Source organism: Haplochromis burtoni, unplaced genomic scaffold (assembly GCF_018398535.1).
Source record: "Haplochromis burtoni strain Fernald_Lab_line unplaced genomic scaffold, NCSU_Asbu1 Contig_301, whole genome shotgun sequence".
Lineage (NCBI taxonomy): Eukaryota > Metazoa > Chordata > Actinopteri > Cichliformes > Cichlidae > Haplochromis > Haplochromis burtoni.
The window spans coordinates 410,620-421,883 of record NW_024582662.1 but is presented as its reverse complement, the minus strand read 5'-3'; the positions used below and the strand labels follow the sequence as shown (position 1 = coordinate 421,883).

The window sequence follows — 11,264 nt, the reverse complement described above, 5'->3', positions numbered from 1 at the left end:
AATTGAGCATTAAGACCTGCAGTGTGAACGTAGCCTAATAGTCTGAGGAACTCGAGCTGTCAAAGGCAGCTTTAGGTTGGCTACAACGCAATGAAGAAGTCTTTGAACTGCTCCTGTGTGCTGTGTGACTGACCTATAGTTGAAATCCTTGTCTTTGCCATCCAGAAAACGCTGGTGCATCTGACTGATGAACTCCTCTCTGAGAAGAGCCTTCTCTTCTGGCGTCGGCTCCCATTCCTTCTGCTGGTCTCTGTCATCTACAGCATGAAACACAGAGCAGAATACGAAAAGATGGAGGGAAAAGAAGAAGAAAAGAAAAAAGCCTAAATTTTCTTCTTTGCTTAACTTCAGTGTGAAGTTTTTTCTTCAACCCGAACTCTGACTGACCGTAGTCGTCGTCCTCCTCTTCTTCCTCCAGTGCGCCGTCTTCCTTCTCCTGCTCCTCCTGCAGACGATTTTGGATGAGTCGTTCCTGGTAGGAGTTGAGGAGCAGATTGGCGAGTCCTCCTGTACCTTGCCCCGGCTCCCCGGGTCCTCCCTGTGCACCATCCAGCATGGCCTCCTGGGAGCGCTGTAGCACCTGCAGCATTCATGAAGGTAATTAGAAAAATACTCTGAAATATACAAAAACATAATCACATATAAAACGCAAGATAAACAGAACTCACCTCTTCATCTGTCAGGTACTGGCCGATATACTGTTCGTACAGCAGCGGCTCCCTCATTCGCATCTGTTCTTCACTGAAGTACTGGCCGTCTAGAAGAGGAGGCATGGCACAAAAAGAAACAAAAAATAAAACCAGGCCGATGGCGAGTTAGAGAAAAAAACAGAAGTTGGTGGGTTGGCAACAAGTATCTCAGGTGACACTATCAAAGACTAAAGCTATCTGCACAAATGCTGCATGGGTCCACTGTATCATTAACTGCTGCTGCCCCTACCCTTCTGCAGAGCCCTGAGGGCAGCATAGCGCTGATTCCTGACTCTGGTCCTGTCGGTGCGTCCTGCAGCCCGTCTCTGTATCACCTTGCTGTAGTGCTGTGCTCGTGGGTCTGAGCTGACATGTGCAAATGCTGAGAGATGCTGAGGCTTCAGGCAAGCCTGGAAATTGTAAGATGAAAAACAAAATATAATAATGGAATTCTTCACTTCTTTACCAACACCACAATATTTAGTTAACAATGTATTTTGAAACTGGATTTTTTGCAGACCTGTAATGTAAATGTTCCTGTCTGTAAAGAACTTTTGGGTCATCTTTTCATTTCTAAACAATAATAACAGTTTATTCAACACAATTCAGTGCTCTGCAAACTAAACTCAGAGGACAGAAGTATCAGTCGTATCGCACTAGTACCAACCCAATACCAATGCCAGCGCTGGTATCAAAATGATATTTAGATCGATAGGCCCACCTCTGCAGTTGGGCTCAGAGGAAGATTTAGTACTTAAAAAAATATATATATATAGCTCAACAACCATCAGCCAATGCTGTACTCTGCAAAATATACAAGGAATTTGTTCCCACTGAAAGTGAAAACAAGACACAGTTCTTTCACTCCTTAAGGCAAAAACAAAGCTAAGTACAGCCAGGCTAAGGAGGAGGAGATGCTAACAGCTGATGATGTGTGACCCAAATGTCAACAAACGACTCCACTGTGTCATTTGAGCACTCGCTGGTTGCACTCCATATGACAGGAACACTAAAAGGGATGTGGGAATTACTGACACTAGCACTAACTAGGCTACTTTTGTGCTTAAATTTGATTCATGCTCTGTCACTACTATTGTACTACAATGCTGGCACCTTGTTCCAACAGAGTAACACATTAAGTGATAAAGAGTGCCATCAATGGCAGCACGTCACTGGGAAAGAAGTTTGCCTTGATTTACTTATGAATGTCATTGCCTCTACGCATCTATATTGGGCGATGTTGCCCTTCACTAACACACACACACGTTGAACTGTGGGCACATACATGGTACCTCTCCAGGAACACCAGCGGCCTGCTGCGGTACTGATGCAGCAGCTCCTCTCTGCGCTCCTGCACGGTCAGCTCAGCCTCTCCGATCTGCTGGCTCTTCACCAAGACGCCGCTCACAGCTATGGCCTCCATCATGGCATTCACACAGCTGGACTCGCTCAGGTTTATATTCTGTATGATGAGCAGAAAGAGTAAATCAGCGAGGCGTCATAATGGCAGACCGCATATGACACTGTGGTTGAAAAGAAAAAACAAACAAACGCTGTTGTCGCTGATTGCTTCACCTGGATGTCCTGCACCACCCGCTGTGTGTCTTCAGAGCTGCTGGAGTCACATCTCCGTCTCCGTGGCAGTATTATCTCTTCTATTTTCCTCTCGTCTTCAGTCTCACACAAGCTTGGCTGTGCTTTAACAGGAGGGTCGATCTCTCCCCACATCATTAACCGCGGTGTCACTTAGCCACCGTCTTCCCAGGAGCTAACGATGGTTCACTAAGAAAAGCTCAGCCTACTGCCAACTTCCCCTGTTTGTTTCTTTCAAACGACCAATTAGTTTTTACAATTTAATGTAAAACCTCTTGGATGAGAAAATCTCTTTCATGGAAACCTCGCGTGTTATTTTACCTTTCACTTATTTTGTATAACGTTTCATCGCCATAACGGTCCGTCACTTTTGTGTGTCCCCTTTTCTCTGTGCAACCGAAAGAATTGTTCCACAGCCTTTTCTTTGATATGTATATGTCGCCACCTTGTGACAGACTTTAATACTTATAATTTTTTCCAAGATAGAGAAATATTTTAGAAATAAATATTAAACATAAATTGCACATGGGTCACCTCAGGTTTCTTTTTTATTCTTTTATCAATTATTGCTTACATATCATACTGTGGTGTTTAATCACTGTATAGTCTATTATTTTAAATCTATGAAATCTATGATTTCAAATAATATGTTAGGTGATATGACCAGTATTTTTCCAAATATTATCAAGGTCAGGTTGAAATGTTTTCACCTTGAGGCTCTGTGCATGGCTTTGTCTTGGTTGAACTGCTCTTCAGCAAGACAATGAACCCTAAACTGCTTCTGTGTGCAAGGACTGTTCAGCTTTAGAGAGATAAGTGATAGGTCACAGCTGTCCTCTGTCTGAGAGCCACTCTGGAGAGTAAGAGCCTCTTCTTACTCTCCAGACTTTCAGGTGTGACTGTGAAGCATGAAAATCGAAGAAGGGAGAAAAAGAAGAGGAGGTACAGCAGGATTTGGCATTCAAGGCCAGTCTTTGAAAACAAACAAACAAACAAAGCTGCTCTTGTAATGGAAATGATGCGTCTTGTGGTCAGGGTTGGAATTACTATGTTGTATTTTTGCATAAGTACATTTTACTATTAAGAGCTGTTGGATGGATTCATGGTTTCACCTTTGCTGCAACGTCTGAGGGCTGGTAGATGTACATCTTGTTGTGGTAGAACTGAGGAACAAATATGAATTTACTTTAACACTAAATGTGTATTATGCCATTTCTCCAACTAGTAATACTAAGTAAAATAAAATAAAATCAAGGTCGATTGCTGCTGCTATTTGGGTTAAGAGTGAACATTCTTTTTTTTTTAATTGGTGAATGCTATGAGATAATGCTTGCAGAGGTTTTCTCTGTGTTTGACTAAAACTTCTTGTGGAATTCATTTAAAATAAACTGTTGTATGAAGTATGTCTGTGAAGGTTCTCAGTCATCCAGGTCATCGTAGTCAAAGGAGCTTGCAAAGAAAAGCATCTGGACTTCTTTAAGTTGCTTGAAGACGTTTCACCTCTCATCCGAGAAGCATCTTCAGTTCTAAGGTCAAATGGTGGAGAGTCCCAGATATAAACCTAGTGGGAGTTTCCCCCCACAGAGGGACAAAAGGACCCCCTGATGATCCTCTAATCGCCTGAGCCAAGGTGTGAAATTGGGTGTGGGACCCAATCAGCCAGAGTTTCGGGTGTGTTCATTGTGAAACCTGGCCCCACCTTATCATGCGAATTCCTGAGGTCAGATGGCCCAGGATGTGAGTAGGCGTTAAGGCGTCTGGGAAGGGATCTCAAAACTGGATTATAGATGGCAGAGAGTTGGTGTCGTAAACCCCCGGCTCTGTTCAAAGATGGTCGCTCACAGTGGACATAGATGGCTTCTTTCACTCCTCTTTCAAACCATCTGTCTTCTCTGTCCAAAATGTGAACATTGGCATCCTCGAAAGAGTGACCTTTATCCTTAAGATGCAGATGGACTGCTGAGTCTTGTCCTGTGGAGGTGGCTCTTCTGTGTTGTGCCATGCGCTTGTGAAGTGGCTGTTTGGTCTCTCCAATGTAGAGGTCTGGGCATTCCTCGCTGCACTGTACAGCATACACCACATCCTGGGCCATCTGACCTCAGGAATTCGCATGATAAGGTGGGGCCAGGTTTCACAATGAACACACCCGAAACTCTGGCTGATTGGGTCCCACACCCAATTTCACACCTTGGCTCAGGCGATTAGAGGATCATCAGGGGGTCCTTTTGTCCCTCTGTGGGGGGAAACTCCCACTAGGTTTATATCTGGGACTCTCCACCATTTGACCTTAGAACTGAAGAAGCTTCTCGGATGAGAGGTGAAACGTCTTCAAGCAACTTAAAGAAGTCCAGACGCTTTTCTTTGCAAGCTCCTTTGACTGTTGTATGAAGTGCACCTCCAACTTTATTCCATTGGTGGTGCTGGAGTTCTTGAGCCATGGGCATAAAACTTAGTGGAAAGTATCAGAGGGTTATCATCAACCAGATTTCAAAATATTTTAGCATGCAGTTTTCAGATCAACCATATACTTCAATGGCAGGAGAACATGAGGGAGATGATTAAAGAAAAAGAATCAGCGTGGATAATGTTTAACCCATAGTATCATCTTCTTCTCTAGCCTTGTTTTGGTGTTTCAGAGGTGTTACAGTGAGCTCACAGTAATCTGACACAGCTGTTCAAATGACTGTACTATTTAGACAGGAGTATGCTGCGGGCCCCTTTTCAAAATGGCACGTCTCCACCCGCTGGACAGCAGATGTACTACAACTCTCATTTCTGCAAGATAGAAACAAATACGAATCTATGGTGTCTGGTTAATGAACACACACTGTTCTCTCTAGACAAGTGTTACTCTCCATCAAGTCCCATTTTTAAAGCTCTACAGCACATGTATGTGTGTGTCTGTAATCCCAGCACCTGTGATAAAGAGGTCCTGCGTATATTGATGTGGCCAGCTGGTCCTGCTATTTAAACCCATGGCAGAGAGTAAGGGAGTTTAGAGGAAAGAGAGATGTAATATCAGAGGAGGCGTGGGGGAGATATGAGGGCTGAGTGTTGACAGAGGAAAAGGGTTAAACTTAGGGGCCAAGAAAAGAGCAAATCACTTTATGAGTATTTCATTATATCGATCTGTATTTACAGCACTATAGCTGCAGGCATTATACATTAGACTGGTATGTTAGAGAAAAGTGAAAGAAATGAGGTGAAATAGACCATCCACACAACCTTAAAAAAAAATCACAAAAAATTATGTGCTGACTAAAATATGGAAAGCAAACCGGTGAGCATAAAATGATCGGAACCCAAAGTGCAGTTTTCACTGTGATAGAACTTTGTGCATCTTTCTGAGCTGTCAAAGCAAGGTCCCATTATTGTGAATAGTTTGCAAAAAAACCCTGAGCCTCTAATTCATTCTGTTTGCTTTCCATGCAGACTTCAGGTTGACTGACACGTGAATCAATAGTTAATAACTGTATTTTGGTTTTGCAGTCAATTATTTCTCAGGGGGGCCCAAAGGGAGAGAAAGAAAGATACAGATAAACGTGCCAAAAATGGATACCACTGAGTCAACAGCTAATTAAAATTGTAATTGCTCAGTTACTTTCTTACAGGAGACAATGGAGTCTTTATTTGGAAAGCAGAAATAAATAGAAGGCAGAAGTGGTTATGGTACAGTCATAATAACATAACAGTACCACCAGGGGGAAGAGCAGCAGTCTGGATGATGAAAATATAGAAGAGGTTGATTTATGTGCGTAGTATAGTTTAGGTTTCAAAGATAAAATAGACTAGACCTGGTTTTATTTTCTAATCCATTTAAAGAGTTTGTGTGACATGATGATGAAATATTAGACTTGAAATAAATAAACAGCATCCATCGACTAGCTACCTGGATACATATTCTTTTGTGTACTGCAGCCTTTAATTTCCTGTATTCATTCGAGGTCTGTCAGTAGTATTGAGTCAGCTTCTAAATGAACGCACAAGATGACTCATTAGATTACTGCGACTGCTTCTAGGCAATGACTTTTGACATCTGGTCTTATAATTTCCTCTTTGTGACACAGCAGAGAATCATTTTAGATATTGATGAACACATTGTGTTTGACAGTGACGGAGAGCAGAGGGGAGAAGGTGGCCCAGTAATTACAACTGCGCTGGTTGTAAGCAACGTTTGGTTTATTTATTACTTGTTTGGACTGCCGCTTTGTTATTTTATGATCTTTACCTTATAACATAAAGCGCCTTGGGGCTGCAATACTGCTCAGCATGCAGAAACAGTCATCTGAGACTATGGTAAACATAACAGAGCACTGAGCAGTTGAAGGGTTGGGTGAAAAAACAGGCCAGAAAGAAAGGAAATATCACCAGGCGACCAAAAACGTATCTAAAATGAACTAACTTCTAACTATGTCACAATGTTAAATGATACCTTTGAACCATCTAATGAAAAAGGTTATCACAGTTTGCTTCCACATGTGCAGGGCCCAATAACAAGTTATTGCAGATTTTAAAGGTCAGTGGAGTTGTGACTGTTTCCTCAACTTTTTGTTAAGAGAAATGTATTTTTCATTGTACGTGCCAGCTAAAATTCTTTTATGTACGCCTTTACATTTGCCTTTAGAGGTGATGCACACAGTACTGTGTGCAAGTTATGAGCTCCCCTCATTTCTTTATATTTTGCTTCCAAGGAGCCAGACTTTCTCGTGCTTTTTCAAAGCGCTCTGTATAGTTCTCTGGGCTTTTTAAAGATCTTCTGTTGGCTGCTTTTTTCATCCATTTTTAGGCCAGCCTTGGTGCCTGACCATTTTCAAGGAAGCATAAAATAGGCCTCTAACTCAAGAGATGATCCACGGTTGTGTTTAAATGTAGCAAAGCGCCAGTTTCAAATTGTATCCTTAGGTACTTTGTATTTAGCTGCCTGTTGAACAAGAAGATCATTTGTTGCAGTTTCTTTAGTTTAATCTATAAAAAATGCAAAAGATAAGACAGTTTGACAGGCAATTACCTTGTTGCTATTTTTCCACCAACAAGATAATTCCCAGAGTGCTATAAGCATAAGCATCTCAACACGATGTGCAGTTTGTCCTTAAAAAATTTGAGGAAACTGGACAAGTGGAGGGAAAAAGAAGGAGGAGCAGCCCTAAAAGAAAACTATCTGTAGCTGATGAACAACATCTGAAAGTCACGAAGAGGAAAAAATCTGACAAAGGACCTGACAGATGCATCTGAATGCTCTACTGATACACCTATTGTTCACTAAAGCCTCACCAGAAATGGTCTCAGTAGAAGGTTGGTTGTCAAGAAGCCATTATTATGGAAGGGAGCAGAGAGGAAAGGCTGAGGCATGCCACATTAGAGAAGAACTGGAAATCAGTGGCAACAGGTCAGATGGAGTGATGAATCAACATTTCTAATATTTGTTTCAAATATTTGTCAGTATCTACAACAGAGCTCAGCAGAGAGGTAAAACAATAAGCATCGAAAGCCATCTTTAAAAGGCAGCGGAGGCTTTGTCATGGTTTGGGGCTGCATTTCAACCAAAAGTACCATCTGATTTAGATTCACCGTGCAATACTATCCTCAAAGCATCTGATGGCAACACCGTCATTCATGACAATGATCCCAAACACCCTCGGAATGGATACCTGGATAGAAAAACACACAATGGAACACTATTGTCTGTTCCTCGACACAAAGTTTGACCACCCATGACAATAGTGAGGTCATCATCTGGCCTCCTAAGTGCCCGGACCTCAACATTTTTGAAGCAGTGTGGGATCATCTTGAAAGACAACAGAACAAAGGCAGCCAACATCTAAAGAAGAGCTTTGAATATCCTTCACCAGGTCTGGAGAACTATTCCTGAACACTACTTTAAGAAATTATAAGAAAGCTGCCAAAGAGAGTTCAGGCAATGCTGAAGAATAAAGGTGGTCAAACCAATTGTTGAAGAGCTTATTAGAATTGTACAGCAATGTTTTTGCCTTGTGTACTGTATTTCCATATTTGCATAGTTTTCAATAATTCACCTTCACCTATTTCCCATTTCCCCAGCTAAATATAAAAAATCAGACATGACTCAAGAGTGATGCATAGAACTGTATTTCAGCATGGAGTTTCATTACTGTCCTTCACAGCAGTCCTTCAGACAGATATCTCCCATGTTATTGTGCTGGCTGAGTTGGCACAAGGATGAAGGTAACAGCTCAAAGCTTTTTAGTTGAGTGAGCTAATGTTTTGTTCCTGTCAAACGCTGTAAAGCAGCACCAGAATGGAGACTTCCATAATAGTGTTTTGTTATACAGCACTTACCAAATATACTTTCAGATCCCCACAGCAATACATTTACGACATATTGAGAATCTTCGCCAGCACAATATATCAATGTCTGATCAATTTTGAGATTTGGGAGATTTCTGGCACAACTTCAACTACAAAGTTCTTGGAGTATCGACTAAAATCTAAAGAGGTGCAATCGCCAGTGGCAATTTTAACATGTATTTAATACATTTCAGCTTGTGGGTTTCATAAAGCTCATTATAAGCTATTACAGAAAAAAAATAGGTTAAATGTAGAGTAGAAAAAACTAAATGATTAATAATAGCTGTCTGACATACTGATCACAAATGAGACATTATTGGATAATATGTTCATGTGGTTTAAAGACAGTCATGCTTCCCTGGCAATAGATGAATGAACTGGAGAAATGCGACCTTTATGACAACCCCAATGAGGCCACAAGCTGAGGTCAGTCAAACAATAAACTTGTTCTATATACTTTTATACTTTTTGCTGAAGCTTTATTCTCTTTAATTTGGCCAATTGTTGATACTTTTCACCAAACCTTATTCTTCAAATCACCCAGGCACCCTCAAATACCACTCTCTATGAGGCCCAATGGTGATTTGAAAATCTGTCACTAAAACACTCACCCTGGTTGTTCCTTTGTTTGAATGGTCAAGAACTATGACTTCTTCAAGAACTACTCTGAGATCTGTTATGTTTATTTATGTTTTTTAATCCACAGATTATCATCTGCAATTATCTGGAACAACAAGAGATAGCCCTCTGTGTGGGAGATTCACAATTCTCTTTGCTGACTTTCATCTCAGTGTTTACAACTGATATCAGGACACGCACTTTAAAAAGTTTCACTCAGATATAAAGCAATGTAAACATATTTAGTCTTAATAATAAGTCTTAATCTTACACTTACATTGCTGATACAGATACATTAGTGTCGAGCAGAGTTAAACAGTGTGCATGTAGATAGACTCTTTGTGACAGGAAACAATTGCACACACAAAACGCACAAGCACATGCAGCAGAGCAGGATTAGCCCTGGCAGCATTTTGGTTGGAGCCTTATCTGAAGTAATGGTGGATGAGAGTCTTGATTCATTTTCCCCTCTCCTGTCACACTGAGGAGTTCTTTGCCTGGGGACAACACTTCTCGCATAATAACACCCTCAGTATCAAGAACACACTTGTGAGTCATCCTGCATGTTTAACACAAATATGCAGATTCTCACTAGTTATGATCTTATCATTTACAAATCCACATGCTTTATCATGTGTTTTCATCTTCAGCTTGCTCTTTGTTTTTGAAGCACAGGCAATAATATATATATATATATATATATATATTTTTTACATAATGCAAACATGACAAGTACCATCGGCTCCTTGTAATGCTAACTGACAGATGAGAATAGAGCGCTTAGTTTTTTTCACCTTGAAAGGGCTCTCTTTTAATGTCATGTCATATTAGTTGATGTCACCTGGGACAGGGCGTTAATAATGGAGATGAATGGAACTGTCAGTGGAAGGGAACAGGTGTTTTATACTGACACACAGGCACAGAGAGGAGAAGACAGTCGCGCTGAAGGAAAGTGATAAAGGCAACATGAACGGCTGCAGGCAAGTATACTGTATACACTTTAATTAGGCACTGGGAGAAAACAGATCATCTTGGGAAAGAGATACACAGCTACGTATTTTCCAAGAGGAGTGTACCACTACACTCTCCTGCTGAATGTCAAAACCACAACTGAAGACCCTTCAGTTCGCTAGATGGAAATACAAAATTGGTTAAAAAATCCACTAGAAACTAGCATTTTTTGGCATATTTTGGCAGCAATATTGGAAACAATTACAACGTACTTTAACCTACTTTGATGCTCCATATTTTCTTTTTGCGGTAGTGGTCCAACAGGACAAGCAGTGCTTGTCCAGTGAAATCCAAACCAGAAATTTCAATAAGGAGAAATTCATTGGAAAACATTGACTAGATTTGTTTAAGTACAAAGCTTTTATCATATTATATTAATATAATTATATCCTATTTGGCAACTGGACTCTATGCTGAGGTAGCAGAGCAGAGCAGAGGAGGAAGCGGGAGAAGACCTGTGCAGTCTAGATGCTTGTGGTAGTAGAAAGGGAACAAGTGGAAGATTGATCTCTGATTGACGCAGTGGAGATGGGGAAGAGCTAGAAGAAGAAGAATTGATTTTGACAGCATGGGAAAGAAGTGATTAAAATAATAGACTAAAACCCAAATAGCTTTGGATACAGGCAGGCAAGTGCATACAGATCTTTGTTGTTGAAAGTACGCACAAGTTTATCAATTTGAAAGTTCAAGCTTGTCGAGCTGAGAGGACAGCAGCTGTTTTTGGTTGTTGCACATGTGCATTGCAGATAAATCTCTCGTGTTTGACGGGAAATTTATAGAACACTAGTGACTAGACAAGCTACTGTTTGCTTTGGTTTCAGTGCACTGAGATCAGTTGCTATTCTTTGCAATGTGTAGAAACAGAGCCAGTGTTTGCAAGTAAATGTGTTATCATCAAAGCCTGGATGATAGAGATGGGACATCAAATGCAAATCTATTCTTCTGCAAAAGTCATCACATGCCATGGCTCTGCCTGGAGCTTGAGCAAAAGCCACATAAACAGCTTGTCCTCACTAGATTTTAAAGCAG

General features: G+C 41.0%; 1 protein-coding gene and 1 long non-coding RNA gene across 2 annotated transcripts in view; one reads left to right on the top strand and one right to left on the bottom strand.

The window, feature by feature from the left end:
- LOC121815787 overlaps positions 1 to 1,060 on the top strand; it is a 27,615-nt gene extending 26,555 nt beyond the window's left edge. The window contains exons 2-4 of the long non-coding RNA XR_006055360.1: positions 166 to 597; positions 684 to 861; positions 950 to 1,060. This is a non-coding gene — a long non-coding RNA (uncharacterized LOC121815787). The remainder of the gene's footprint in view (positions 1 to 165; positions 598 to 683; positions 862 to 949) is intronic.
- Positions 134 to 2,673, bottom strand: ccdc97 (coiled-coil domain containing 97; the record flags this gene model as incomplete). Its single annotated transcript, XM_005945450.3, is given in 6 exon segments — positions 134 to 257; positions 388 to 580; positions 669 to 757; positions 940 to 1,099; positions 1,975 to 2,151; positions 2,265 to 2,673. Coding segments are annotated over 6 exon segments (899 nt in total), but the record flags the coding sequence as incomplete, so codon positions are not given.
- Positions 2,674 to 11,264: the final 8,591 nt, after the last annotated feature.